A 15,582-nucleotide genomic window follows, 5' to 3' on the forward strand; every position below is an offset into this window, starting at 1 on the left:
AGTGATGAGAGAAAGTGACATAAAATGATGTAAACAAAGTATCTCATTTGTCTAAAAATTATCTATATATTTTTCTATAATTAGATAATGGTGGGGAAAATACTATTAACATACTATTAGTTAACTATTAACTAATAGTTAATATATACTATTAACACTAAGTATGTAGGATGTTGGATGGGAGGTAAATGTGTTATATTTTTGTATTTGAATGTTACTTAAATAAGTATATGCAGTTTTTTCATGAAAGCAGGTTGTAAGGAGCAACAAGCACCTTGTTCCTTTATTATTTGGGACCTCTTTTTTTTTTTTTTTTTTTTTTTTTTTTTTGTGGTACGCGGGCCTCTCACTGCTGCGGCTTCTCCCGTTGTGGAGCACAGGCTCCGGACGCGCAGGCCCAGCGGCCATGGCTTACGGGCCCGCAAAAAAAAAGAGAAGTAGAAGTCATTATTCTCCAGGGGCAGCTACAGGTAGCGCTGTGATCATCAGCAGATGTGAGGTTTTTTGCCAAAGGCTTCAGGCATTGTCCTTGCAGTCGTTCACTGACCATGCTGCTACAGGCATCCTGAGATCAGTAGCAGCAGATTTCTGCAATCCTACATTTTCTCATTTCCTGGGCTTTTGTGCTGACTTGCCTCAACAGGAAAATCTAAACAGCATTTTACTTGAAATCAGAAAAAAGCCTAGTGACCAAATTGGGAGTTAAAAGGGGACATGGAGAATGGGAAAGGTAAAAAGGGAACCCAGTTTACAGCAAAAGATGCTGCTTCTGGATGTAGATATGAAAGATTCTGGTGATAACATCAAAGTAGAACTATTCTGTAATAGTTGAAGTACGGATGGGAACTATACAGATGTGTATATACAATACACATGTGTATTACAGGTGTGTAAAATAATTCATATCTGGTAGTGTGGGGTGTGTGTGTGCTTACAGAAGGAATCAGCCCAAGACTTAATACCTAAAGAAATGGGGATGTATAGGCTGAAAAAAGAAAAAGAAAAAATGGAAATTCCTAGGACTGGATTTGATGAATCTCAGTTAAGGGACACGAGAAGGAAACAAAAACCTGAGGAAAAAGGAGTAAAAAAAAAAACAGGAAAATCTAGTCTTAAGTCGTAATATGAAAAATAAGAAAAGTCAGTGTTACCTGGAGAGAATAATCAAATTCATTAAATGAAACAGAGGTAAAACAAAGACTGAGTTTGGGAGAACTTGAGTGATCAGGAAAAGAGACACTGTCAACTGTCAAGAGAAAATTCATCCATTATGACATTATCTTCTCATTTCCCTAAAATGGACACACTTTTTGCTCCTTTTAAGAAAGGGGATAGAGAAGGCAATGTGTTCCACTCTCGGTCTGCTGCCAACGGAAATTGGGAATATGGGAGTACTTTATCCAAAGCACAGTCAGATCTGCATAGTACACTATATGGGCATTATTGAGGATGGAAAGAAATTCAATGCCTCCTGCAACAGAAACAGACACTTTATTATCCTAGACAAGCAGAAGGTGATCCGAGGCTGCCCAGAAAGAAGGGCAGGTACAGATGAATGTGAGTCAAAAAAAAAAGGCAAAGTATTACTGACCTCTTGAGTACTCTTAGTAAATACCACTCATCTTTGATGCGGAGCTTATAAAACTGAAATATAGGGAGAATGACTCTTTTCCTTAGATCCCTGTTATTCATTATACACATGCACAATTCCACTCTACTCATTGTGAAAACAGCTATTCCAACCGAATGTGCTACCAGTCAGCTTTGCTTTCAATTCCACTTCCTCAAGCGTATACTGTCTTTTTTGCTCATCATCTTAAACAGCAACTTATGAAACTATTCATCTAGTTTTGTTTCATACTGGGATAGAGATTTCAATATAAATATTTTGGGTAAGTTTTGAATTGTGTATGATTAAACATTAAAAGCCAGGCTTCCCTGGTGGCGCGGTGGTTGAGAATCTGCCTGCTAATGCAGGGGACACGGGTTCGAGCCCTGGTCTGGGAGGATCCCACATGCCGCAGAGCAACTAGGCCCGTGAGCCATGGCCGCTGAGCCTGTGCGTCTGGAGCCTGTGCTCCGCAACAAGAGAGGCCGCGATAGTGAGAGGCCTGCACAACGCGATGAAGAGTGGCCCCCGCTTGCCACAACTAGAGAAAGACCTCGCACAGAAACGAAGACCCAACACAGCAAAATTAAATAAACTAATTAATAAACTCCTACACCCAAAATCTTAAAAAAAAAAAATTTAAAGCCAATAAATAATGAGTTAACCTTAGAATAGCAATGGGGTTGGTAACAATTTTTATTCCTACATTTTTTAGATAAAAATGTATTATGGGGGCTTCCCTGGTGGTGCAGTGGTTGAGAGTCCGCCTGCCGATGCAGGGGACACGGGTTCGTGCCCCGGTCTGGGAAGATCCCACGTGCCACGGAGCGGCTGGGCCCGTGAGCCATGGCCGCTGAGCCTGCGCGTCCGGAGCCTGTGCTCCGCAACGGGAGAGGCCACAACAGTGAGAGGCCCACGTACCGCAAAAAAAAAAAAAAAAAAAAAATGTATTATGTATTAAAAGGCTGCTACTGTTGTCAAGGCAGAGTGAGAAGGTGCTGAGGGCGGATTGTTCTCCCAAGTTGAAAGATTCCTTTGGGATATTAATAATCTCCTTGCCAGTAATTAAGTGGGAAATCTCTCATGTAGCCTGCTCTACACCCGTGCGTTTTGAAACTAGTTTGGCTACATGATAAGTACTAGGTGTTTTCATCCTCAGGAAATAAGGCTAGGCTTATCTGCTGACTGGCATTTCTTTTTCTTCCATCCTTTAGTATTCCAGAGGACTTACCAGGACCTCTGGAATCACTTTAAAGCTAACAAATTTTAAGAATTTAAACTGGAAGTTTCCAGTGAAGGAGCTATTTGTACACAATTAAAAAGTGACACAGTCTCTGTGCCAAAAATCAAGGACGCACTCAAAAATTAAGACAGATGAGTTACTAGAACACAGGAGACAGCCTGAAAGAGCTTTCAATTTAGCCAAATTTCAAAGAAAAAAAGAACTACTAACAATGCAAAAAAAAGCTCATTAATCTATAATGATAATGGAGAAGGGGGGCTCATTTGCTATCACTTGAGGAACTATTACATAAATCTGTATTCTAAAAACTGGTAGGGACTTCCCTGGTGGCGCAATGGTTAAGAATCCGCCTGCCAATGCAGGGGACGTGGGTTCGAACCCTGGTCAGGAAACTAAGATCTGCGTGCCACCACTACTGAGCCCACGTGCCACAACTACTGAAGCCTGCGCGCCTAGAGCCCGTGCTCTGCAACAAGAAAAGCTACCGCAGTAAGAAGCCCACGCTCTCCGCAACTAGAGAAAGCCCACACGCAGCAACAAAGACCCAATGCAGCCAAAAATAAATAAATTTATTAAAAAATAAAGAAATAAAAACTGGTAAATAATGAGGAAAAATTACATTTATGCCCCCATTTCAGAAGGAGCTATTTATCACCAGTAGGAAAAGCTCTTCTTTAGAGAAGAATGCCAATTAATATGGAAGGCATAGCAAAATTAGAAAAATCACCATTTTGCAAATCCCAATGAAATATCAAAATATCATTATAAGGAAAAGTGGATGGGATATCTGTATAGTGCCAAAATATCAAAGAATTGCTAGGCAAAAGATAAAAATAGATTTTTCTAACAGACCATGCAGACTCTACCTGTCCCAGTGATCAAACTTATCCTGGACAGTGGCACAGACTATCATTTTGGGCCTCCTGGAAGGACGCACTATGAAGTATCCATGGTCAACTAAAAGGTAACTGTGTGCACAAAACACATGAACTCTATCTAATCATGCCAACTCACAGGAAGCTTCAGGAAGCAGACATCACAAGAAAACTATCACACAAATCCAGGATATGAGACATTGTTCTGATCACTTCAAAAAGTTGATGTCACTTTAGAAATAAAGATGGGAAGAATGTCTAGAGTTAGAAAGACTAAGTAGACATTATATCCAAATACAATGCATGAACCTTATAGAGCCTGATTTGAAAATAACTGAAAAAGGTATTTTGGAATCAACTGCGACAATCTGATTCTAGAGTATATATGAGATGATATTAAAGAGTTTACTTTTCTTAGGCGTGCTAATTGTGTTGGCTGATAGGGAACAATATCCTTAGTTTTTGGCCTCAGTTACTGAAATATTCAGGGGTGAACATTAAGATAGCTACTTGTATTCAAAAGATAATGACGCTCTCAAAAAGCTGTGTGTAATGTACATAATGTTTATACGTACTAGGAGAAAGAGATATTAAAGAACTGTGACAGGGGGTTACTACTGAACACTCAATCCAGGTAGCAAGAATATACCTGTTCATAATTCTAGTCTTTCAACTTTTCTCTTCGTTTAAAATTCTTAATGAAAACCCGATTTGGAGGGGAGAACCCAAGACATATCAAATTCTTAAGTATTCTCTAAAGAGAACTGACGCTGGGCATTCCAGTTTCAAAATCTCTGGGTTTTGCTGCTCAGCTTTTCACTTTTTTTTTTTTTTAATGCTTTCTCATCCGTTCTCTCACCAAAAGCCCATTTACTATTCTGCCAGTGACCCATCTCCCTTGCCATTTATGTTTCAAGTGCTACTACTGAAGTAAAAACTTTCTATTAGTTCATCTTGGAAGGCGGAGGAGGGAAGACTAGCTGAAAGCTACAGTGACTTGCTAAAGGCAGTCAAAACCAAATTTAGGACAAGAAATCTAACCTGTTCTTTCTCAGGCTGAGTTCTACTTAGAAAAAGCAAGGAGTCAGGGTAAGAGATTTATAACTTCTGAGCTCCCTACTTCCAGCTAAATTCACATAACAAACTTTAGTTGTTTAGGTCAATAATCCAGAATGCTAATCCATTACTTAACTGACAAAGCTATTAAATTCACCACCACATGTAAAATAAAAGGAGCTACATTAACAAAAAAGGTGAGATAATTCTGAACGTTTTAAAATACTCAACTCACTATAAATCTATTTATCAATTAATCTACTTTAGGACATTAAAAAAAGATTGCAGCAAGAGGGCTTAGGTCACACAGAACTGGTGCCTACTATAAATGCAAAACTATCCTCTCATGAGAATTGTCCTCCTAAGCTTTTCTTAAAAAAAATCACTGGCTTGGGGCTTCCCTGGTGGCGCAGTGGTTGAGAGTCCGCCTGCCGATGCAGGGGACATGGGTTCGTGCCCCGGTCCGGGAAGATCCCACACGCCGCGGAGAGGCTGGGCCCGTGAGCCACGGCCGCTGAGCCTGCGCGTCCGGAGCCTGTGCTCCGCAACGGGAGAGGCCACAGCAGTGAGAGGCCCGCGTACCGCAAAAAAAAAAAAAAAACCTGGCTTGGGACTTCCCTGGCGGTCCAGTGGTAAAGACTCGGCCTTGCAATGCACGGGACGCAGGTTCGATCCATGGTGGGGAAACTAAGATCCCACATGCCGCGCAGCAACTAAGCCTGCGCGCCCCAACTATTGAGCTCTCGCATTTCAACAAGAAAGTCCAAGTGCCGCAAACTACAGAGCCCATGCGCTCCGGAGCGCACATGTCACAACTAGAGAGAAGCCCACACACTGCGAAGAAGAGCCTGCGTGCCATAAGGCAAGATCCCGCATGCCTCAACGAAGATCCCATGTGCCACAACTAAGACCCGATGCAGGCGGGGGGGATAAATAAATGAATATTTAAAAAATTATCACCTTAAAAAAATCACTGGCTAGTTTCCACCAGGTCCCAAAAATGTAGGATGAAAAGTAATTACCCAAATTTTGAAGAGAACAGGACAACTGGTAATGGAAATTTACAGTACTAAGGGTCAGATAATTCTCAAGAGTTATATACAACACTAAAAAGTCTTTATTAAGGCTGGGTTAGTACTCATACATCTAAATTATCAAATATCAAAAACAAGAATAAAACAATCCATTCTTTTGAGAATATACATGCCTTTTCTTTCTGCTTACGTGCTTCCTACGAAGATACATTTTATGTTTCCTATCAAACTACCCCTGTTTAACATCCTCAGCAATCCTTATCCTGTCCAATTTGTTTCCAAGCCTTATCTCACTATTAATCCCAGGTAGCAAGAAAATTTTTCTCTTCAATGGTATGCTCTTTGGGGAATGATAAGGAACCAATAAAATTCCTTTCCCAGGTCCATCAGTGGTACTGAAAGAAACAAAAGGAAGTCTACTATAACAGTGTGCCTCATTATCACTGAGCACTGCCGCTTTGCAGCTGACCATCATGTGTTTGAAAAAAAGAGAGAGAAAAGGAGAAAGAGATGAGGAAAGTCAGATTATGACGTCTGTTTTAAAAACATCTTTTACTGAAGGTAATGACTGGCTAGCTTCTGCTCTAAGTACCTTTAAAAAATACAGAATCTGGGGGTCAAGACAACCGACCCTACCCCAAAAAGCAGGTAGGACATATGAAATGTAGAGAAATGTGATGCCACTAGCTAAATAACTCTAATTAATCTTAATTTTATAAATGCTGGCATTCAAGCTCTGCATGTTTGAGTACATTCTCTTTACCTTTTCTATAGATAGAAAAAAATGGCTCAGAAGAAAATACTTCATGAAAGTGATAAAAAGATAAAATACCCTTAAAGGACTCATCCACTTAACCACTCCTTCTTTTATTCATTCAAAAACATTGAGGATCTATTTTAAGATACTCTGAGCCTTGGGATAAAGTCCTAGCCCCACTTAAACAGTTTTGAGGAGGATGATGGGGGAAAGTGCATGTTAAGTATTTGATAAAGATTGGCACATAGTACGTAGTTAATAATTGTTAGTGGCTATCAATTACTCTTAGTTTACAATAGTCAATTGGGGTAGGCTGACGGCACATGTGGTAGCTGTTGATTCTTCATCTCCTTTTTTTTCCTCAACTCCCAAGCAAACTTGATTTATTTGATATCTGATGCATAAGGTCTCAGTATTAGAAGCAAGAAAACATATTTCTATTTTTCTAACTTAACATGAAAACTTTATGAATTTTTTCTATTATCCAAATATGAAATGTTATATCTAACCAAAATTACATTTTATTCCCCCATAAGATAGCAATCTATACTGAAATAGTTTAAAAGAAAACTATATAGAAGAAAAGTGGGGAAATGTATCATTTAGGTCGCTATTAATGAAGCCAGCCATAAAAATTTACAGCAGTCTCCCAGCAACAGACTAATGTAAAAAAGGGGAGAGTGTAAGCAAAGTATCTTTGTGATGTCCTTTAAATGTCAAGTCCCTCTTTGAAAAAGAGTAAACTTTTTAACAGTGGCTCCAGGTTAAAGACAAATACTTATATCAGTCTGTTCTAACCTCCTTTTGGCAATTAAGAGCAGGTGACCTAACTACATGATATCTAGAAATTTCTCTACTTGTCAAGGAGAGAATTTACCAGCAGACTTAATTTAGCAGTATCAAGACAACCAGTCTGACCAACTGCAAAACAGTTTAGTTTAAAAACTAAATCAGCCAGGATAGCTAGATCTAACTAGTTCTAAAGCAGAAGCTCTTTTCATTATATCACATGAATTCCCTCCAAAGCCCTAGCAGCATGACAGCTGGAAGACTCCTTTCAACAAGAATATGCTCTAATGGTTAGGTTAGACCTATAATCCTAAATACTGGAAAGCCCCTGAATTTTGTTATTTGCCTGGAAGGAAGAATTTAGAGATCTGAGCTCCTCATCATTCCTTTAATTTAAGTTCCCCAATGCCTTCAGAAGGCTATTCAATCTCATGTTTCCAAATCCCTCATACTCTTTAAAAAAAGTTTCCTGTGGCAGTACCTAACAGATTCCAAGGCTTTATCTTCAAAAAGACCATGATTCCAAGTGAATAAAAGTAATTACTTAATTACCAGTTTCACCACTGTGTACCATGGGTTATGAGATTCCCACTCTGAAATAAGGAACGTAGTATTAATTGATTTCTGCCCTATCTATGCCAAGTAACCAAGTCTCTGAGCATCTATTTTTGGCAATATGCTCTCTGGAATTAATTTCTGTAATGGGGAAGGTTATTTGATTTGTAAGCAATTAAAATATCTCTAGTTAACTTGAGCAAGAAACAACCTATAATCTCATCAAAGTGCCATACCAAAAATGATTAAATTCCAAACTTTCTCCTTCTATCCTTGAGTCAAAAATTTTCATCAGTTGAAATGTTCTCTCCATTTATTTTAATTTTATTAAGAAAACTCCTAAACAGAAAATAAAAATACTATAATGAATCCAATGTACTATCACCTACTTTCAATTATCAATACATGGCCAACCTTGTTAGAGTCAGAGTAGTCTAGCTCATCCCTGTCCTCTTGAACCCTTTCTTTTCCCTAAAGGTAACCACACTTGGAAAATTATGATTTATCCTTCTATTAACTATTTTTTAAACCAGCAAAAGTTACAGTCACATACCCATCCTCCCCTTAGAAAATAGTATACGCCCTTTTCCTAACAATAATTTCACTTAACAATGTTGTATTTGATGAAGTAGGTTTTCAGCATGTATCTCAAAATAAGGACTCGGGCACATACATTTTCTTAACTGGGACACAAGAAGCAATAATCAAAAAATAAGAAAAAATAAACCATATTTAATTAAATTTAAAAACTTTCACTGACCAGAAGATGCCATTAACAGAGTGAAAAAGGCAAGCCACAGAGTGAGAGAAGATATTCACAGTACATGTATCCAGTAAGAGACTTTTCCCCAGAATATAATATAAGACTACAAAACAAAAAGAGACACACACCAATTAAAAATGAGTACAGGGGCTTCCCTGGTGGCACAGTGGTAGAGAGTCCGCCTCCCGATGCAGGGGACACGGTTCATGCCCCGGTCCGGGAAGATCCCACATGCCGCAGAGCGTCTGTGCCTGTGAGCCATGGCCGCTGAGCCTGCGCGTCCGGAGCCTGTGCTCCGCAATGGGAGAGGCCACAACAGTGAGAGGCCCCCGTACCGCAAAAAATAAAAAAAAAAAAGAGGGCTTCCCTGGTGGTGCAGTGGTTGAGAATCTGCCTGCTAATGCAGGGGATACGGGTTCGAGCCCTGGTCTGGGAGGATCCCACATGCCGCAGAGCAACTGGGCCCGTGAGCCACAACTACTGAGCCTGCGCGTCTGGAGCCTGTGCTCCGCAACAAGAGAGGCCGCAACAGTGAGAGGCCCGCGCACCGCGATGAAGAGTGGCCCCCGCTTGCCACAACTAGAGAAAGCCCTCGCACAGAAACGAAGACCCGGCACAGCCAAAAATAAATTAATTAATTAAAAAATAAATAAATAAATAAATAAATAAATAAATAAATAAATAAATAAATAAATAAATAAGAGTACAGAGAGGATTCCGGGAAGATGGAGGAGTAGGGAGCATCAGGACTCTGTCTTGCCACCTAAACAACAAATGCATGGTCAATCTGTTGAAGGATAATGAAGGAAAAGACTGGCATGGTAAGTGCAGTTAATTTTCATCAATTTCAGCTCTAGAAAAGTGGCAACTACCCATCCCCCATTCTTTAGCAATACTGCACTTGGTTCTGGAGCAGCTGACATGCCTTGCAGGAGTCAGGGTAGTCTATAAGGATGCTGCCCTCCAAATATCCGGCATCTCTGCTCTGATGGCTGGATGCAGCTTCTGATCAGAGGTGCAGACAAAGAGGCCAGTAGCCATTTTTGTTGTGCCACTCCTCCCACTTTTACAAGCCCCTCCCCTTCCAGATGAAGTCACTTCCAGGGGACTTATTTATTTCTTCAAATATCCTCTTTGCCCCTTTCTCCCTTGTCATTTTTCCCCTCTCAGAAGCCATACACTAAACACTAGGACATTCTACTGCATATATGGGGAAAATTTAAAAAGTGACTGCAAGTGCCCAGGCAAAGGTTCAGAAAAGACCTTAGAAGACATTAAGATTGCACCTTAGGCTGATCTGAGGTACAGAGACAGTCTATGACAATCAAAACAACAAAAACAGTAAACAAAAAACAGCAAACCCTGGGGAAGGGGGACACTGATTTCCAGAGTTTCCACATTAGATTCAAATGTGCAGAATTCAACAAAAACCCACAAGGCATACAGAAAACCAAGAAAGTATGGCCACTAAAAGGAATGAAATACATCAACAGATACCATTCCTGAAGTCCTAATTAATGGCAGAGAGATTAGACAAAGACATTAAAAGAAACTACCTTAAAGATGCTCAAAGAACTAAAGAAAGATGAGAAAAAAGTCAAAGAAACAATGTGTGAACAAAATGTTAATACCAGTAGACAGAAAACATAAAAAAGAAACCAATAAGTAATTCTGGAGCTGAAAGGTACAATAAAAGAAATGAGAATTCACTTAGAGGGATTCAGAGCAGATCTGAGCAGACAGAAGAATCAGTGAACTTATACATTGTGGGAGTCCCAGGAAGACTGGGGCGGGGAGGCTGGGGGGGGGGCATTGTGCAGAGATAATATTTGATGAAATAGTGGCTGAAAACTTCCCAAATGTGATGAAAGACATGAATATAAACATCTAAGAAGCTCAACAGTCTCCACCTTATGAACTCAAACAGACACATGTTGATACACTATACTTAAACTTTCAAAACCCAGGACAAAGAGAGAATTTTGAAAAAAGCAAGACAGAAGCAAATCATCACATTCTATGGATCCTCAATAAAATTATCAGCAGATTTCTCATCAGAAACTTTGGAGGCCAGAAGACAGGGGTCTAATACATTCAAAGTGCTAAAAGAAAAACTGCCAACCAAAACTCCTACATCCAGCAAAACTCTAATTCAAAAAAGAGGTAGAAACTACCACTGGCATTTTTCACAGAACTAGAACAAAAAATTTCACAATTTGTATGGAAACACAAAAGACCCCGAATAGCCAAAGGAATCTTGAGAAAGAAAAATGGACCTGGAGGAATCAGGCTCCCTGACTTCAGACTATATACTACAAAGCTACAGTAATTAAGACAGTATGGTACTGGCACAAAAACAGAAATATAGATCAATGGAACAGGATAGAAAGCCCAGAGATAAACCCAGGCACATATGGTCACCTTATCTTTGATAAAGGAGGCAAGAATATACAGTGGAGAAAGAACAGTCTCTTCAATAAGTGGTGCTGGGAAAACTGGACAGCTACATGTAAAAGTATGAGATTAGATCACTCCCTAACACCATACACAAAAATAGACTCAAAATGGATTAAAGACCTAAATGTAAGGCCAGAAACTATCAAACTCTTAGAGGAAAACATAGGAAGAACACTCTATGGCATACATCACAGCAAGATCCTTTTTGACCCACCTCCTAGAGAAATGGAAATAAAGACAAAAATAAACACATGGGACCTAATGAAACTTCAAAGCTTTTGCACAGCAAAGGAAACCATAAACAAGACCAAAAGACAACCCTCAGAATGGGAGAAAATATTTGCAAATGAAGCAACTGACAAAGGATTAATCTCCAAAATTTATAAGCAGCTCATGCAGCTCAATAACAAAAAAACAAACAACCCAATCCAAAAATGGGCAGAAGACCTAAATAGACATTTCTCCAAAGAAGATATACAGACTGCCAACAAGCACGTGAAAGAATGCTCAACATCATTAATCATTACAGAAATGCAAACCAAAACTACAATGAGATACCATCTCACACCGGTCAGAATGGCCATCATCAAAAAATCTACAAACAGGGGCTTCCCTGGTGGCGCAGTGGTTGAGAGTCCGCCTGCCGATGCAGGGGACATGGGTTCGTGCCCCGGTCCGGGAAGATCCCACATGCCGCGGAGTGGCTGGGCCCACGAGCCACGGCCGCTGAGCCTGCGCATCCGGAGCCTGTGCTCTGCAACGGGAGAGGCCACAACAGTGAGAGGCCCGCGTACTGCAAAAAATCTACAAACAATAAATGCTGGAGAGAGTGTGGAGAAAAGGGAACCCTCTTGCACTGTTGGTGGGAATGTAAATTGATACAGCCACTATGGAGAACAGTATGGAGGTTCCTTAAAAAACTAAAAATAGAACTACCATACGACCCAGCAATCCCACTACTGGCCACATACCCCGAGAAAACCATAATTCAAAAAGAGACATGTAGCAAAATGTTCATTGCAGCTTTATTTACAATAGCCAGGACATGGAAGCAACCTAAGTGTCCATCAACAGATGAATGGATAAAGATGTGGCACATATACACAATGGAATATTACTCAGCCATAAAAAGAAATGAAATTGAGTTATTTGTAGTGAGGTGGATGGACCTAGAGTCTGTCATACTGAGTGAAGTAAGTCAGAAAGAGAAAAACAAATACCGTATGCTAACACATATGTATGGAATCTAAGAAAAAACAATGGTCAGGAAGAACCTAGGGGCAAGACGGGAATAAAGACACAGACCTACTAGAGAATGGACTTGAGGATATGGGGAGGGGAAGGGTAAGCTGGGACAAAGTGAGGGAGTGGCATGGACATATATACACTACCAAACGTAAAATAGATAGCTGGTGGGAAGCAGCCGCATAGCACAGGGAGATCAGCTCAGTGCTGTGTGACCACCTAGAGGGGTGGGATAGGGAGGGTGGGAGGGAGGGAGACACAAGAGGGAAGAGATATGGGAACATATGTATGTGTATAACTGATTCACTTTGCAGAAACTAACACACCGTTGTAAAGCAATTATACTCCAATAAAGATGTTAAAAAAAAAAGAGGGAGAATTTAAGACATTCACAGAAAAGCAAAAGTTGAGGGAGTTGGTGAACCTGTAAGGTGAAATGAAAGGACATCTGCCAGTAACTCAAAGTCGTATGGAAAAATAAATATCTCAATAAAGGTAAATAAATGGGCAATTAGAAAAGCTAACATTACTGCAACAGTAGTTTGCAACTGTACTTCACAATTTAGAGACTAATAGAATTCAAGACAAAATAAACAACCATTAGTATAAAAGCTAGTATTGCCATAGCTTTCGTTTGTAACTCCAACTCTTGTTTTCTACATAACTTAAGAGACTCGTGCATTTAAAAGGATTATCAGTTTATGTTTTTGGCCACTAAATGAATAAAGGTGTAATCTTGTGACATCAACAAATGAAAGGGCTGGAGACAGAGTGGTAAAGGAGCAGAGTTTTTGCATGTTACTGAAGTTCGGGTGGTATAAATTCAAATTAGAGTAGTACAACATAAGGATGTTAAATGTAATCCCCATGGTAAACGCAAAAAGCAAATGAAATATACACAAAAGGAAATAAAAGGAAATGTAAAGGTTTCTACAAAAATGGCAACTAAACACAAAAGATACTAATACAGGAGACATCAATAAAATCGGCAAAACTTTACCTAGATGGACTAAGAAAAAGAGGGAAGACTCAAGTTACTAAACTCAGAAATGAAAGGGGGAACATTACTACCGATTCTACAGAAATAAAAAATATTATAGGAGAATGCAGCAGTCCCCTTATCCACAGTTACCACAGTTAACTGTGGTCCAGAAATATTAAGGTGTACTGAAATATATGAGCAAAGACAAAGAAACAGCAATGAGCATAAATGACATTGAGCTCTCATACTGAACATACTGATCCAAGGCAAACAATACAGACTAATAAGAGACAAGGTTGGACAAATGGTCTATCTGCAGCATTTACAGCAGAGTTAACAATATGTGAGAAGAGGGATTTTATTCTAATTTACCCACTTAATTGTTCAAGAGTCTGTTTCCTCACCTGTAAAATGATAATATTACCTTCCTTACAAGATGGTATGAGGTTTAAATAATTCAAAGTATGCAAAATGTAAACAAAAAAACCAAACGTAGAAACTCCTGGATTTATGGCACATGCATCAGTGAAAGTCTTTAAAATAAGATTAGATTTAATGTTATAGGGAAGTAGAGAGTTTCTGAAGGTTTTATCATGTTAAGATGATAAAAGTAGTGTCTAATGAATGAGAAAGGGCTAGAAAGGAAAGACTTTTGAAAAAGACATAGAGGGCTGCTGCAGCATTAAAATTTGGGGCCTTAAGATCCTGACCCAGGACAGTAAAAAGTAGAAGTCAGAATAGCTGTGGCTTGGGGGAAAAAAAGCAACAGAATTTTGTGGCATAAATGGCTCTTAAGGATGAATTAGGTCAAAAGAGACAGAGACAGAAAAACTGAAATAAGCCCATGGGTGAAATTACCTTAAAAGCAGATCTGTACTCTGCATTATTAATTCTCACAATAACCACCTCTCCCTAATAGAAAGGATCAATTTAGCTGTAACAAATCCTTTTACAAAGCTTAAAGATTCCTGCAAGTCAGTCCTAAAGAATTTCTACACATTTCCAAAATCTCTTCCCCTAGTAATCTGAAAACAATATGAACTACTGAAAATATTAAAAATACTTATCACAAATTAAGTCAAATCATTTGGACACTTTTATCCAGAAAGAAAAGCTGTATTTAACACCATACATATAAAGTATCTTATAAAGAAAAAAGAAAATGAGAATTACACATGGATTTTTATCAATTAGCTAGAAGGACCCTGATGGGGTACAAATTCCCTTAGAGGCACCTTATAAAGAAGGCATTTTAAAAATAGAAAACAATAATGGAAGAAAACTAGTAGGTTATCTTTAATTTCCCTCCCAACTATTTCCTAAATAATACAATAAGGGATTTAACAAATACCGGTGTTGCCATTTCTTCCATAAAATATACTAGATTTTTAGATTAGATGACACTTAGTAATAATAAGGCTATTAACAAATCCTTTGCCCTAATTATTCCTAAAACATGCAGAGTCACCAAATTCTAAGTAAAAATGCAAAGAAATTACTTAAATGTAGACTTACCCAGGTTTCCTTGCTCGACTGTTAGCACCACCTCATCCATCACCACAGCCCTAAAGTCCAGTTCCTCCTCACAACATTTGGCCTTTAATGCTCGTAAGATCTCTTTTTGGGGATAGTCTTCCCTGATTCGACGATCTGTCAAAAACCACAACTTGGCGGCCACAGAGCTACACATCTTGCTCTGCCTGTTCTTCCTTTTCTGGGATTACTTCCTCCTGAATATAGACTCCTTCTAGCTGGAAAAGAAGATATACACACAAAGTAAATCGAGAAACCTACTCAATTTTTTGCTTTCACACAAATCACACCATGATTATATACTAGCCATGAAAAACAGGAACTATACCCCATCTTTTCCGTCACTACAAACTTGAACAAATTATGTATATTCATGTATCTATAGCTATTGTTCAATTATCTTCCTTTATTTCATATATGTATAAGTTTCTTATAAACATATTTATAGGTATGTTTAAAAATCAGATGGTAGCACATATTACTAGATGAGTATCAACAATGATGTCATTCACATAGCAACTTTAGTCAAAATAAGTAATTTGAGAATGTGGGGAAAATAATTTAAATAACTGCCAAAGTTATTTAAATAAATGCCAAAGTTCATTCACTAAAATTTGTTTTTCAGTCAGGAGACAGCATGCTCTTACTCACTGTTTTTATTCTATTTTTAAACAGAATTTTTCT

General features: G+C 38.9%; 1 protein-coding gene across 10 annotated transcripts in view; it reads right to left on the reverse strand.

Annotated features, from left to right (window-relative positions):
- The window catches only part of RIMKLB (ribosomal modification protein rimK like family member B), a 54,281-nt gene that overhangs the window by 17,987 nt on the left and 20,712 nt on the right, over positions 1 to 15,582 (reverse strand). For all 10 annotated transcript variants that reach the window (XR_014295356.1, XR_014295357.1, XR_014295358.1 and 7 more), the window contains exon 2: positions 14,881 to 15,116. Coding sequence is in view for 4 of the 10 variants with exons in the window: in XM_082636543.1 (XP_082492669.1) it covers positions 14,881 to 15,055 (175 nt within the window). In the remaining 6 variants the exon portion in view is untranslated. The remainder of the gene's footprint in view (positions 1 to 14,880; positions 15,117 to 15,582) is intronic.

The sequence above is a fragment of the Mesoplodon mirus genome (assembly GCF_964341445.2).
Source record: "Mesoplodon mirus genome assembly, chromosome: 11".
NCBI classification, from domain to species: Eukaryota; Metazoa; Chordata; class Mammalia; order Artiodactyla; family Ziphiidae; genus Mesoplodon; species Mesoplodon mirus.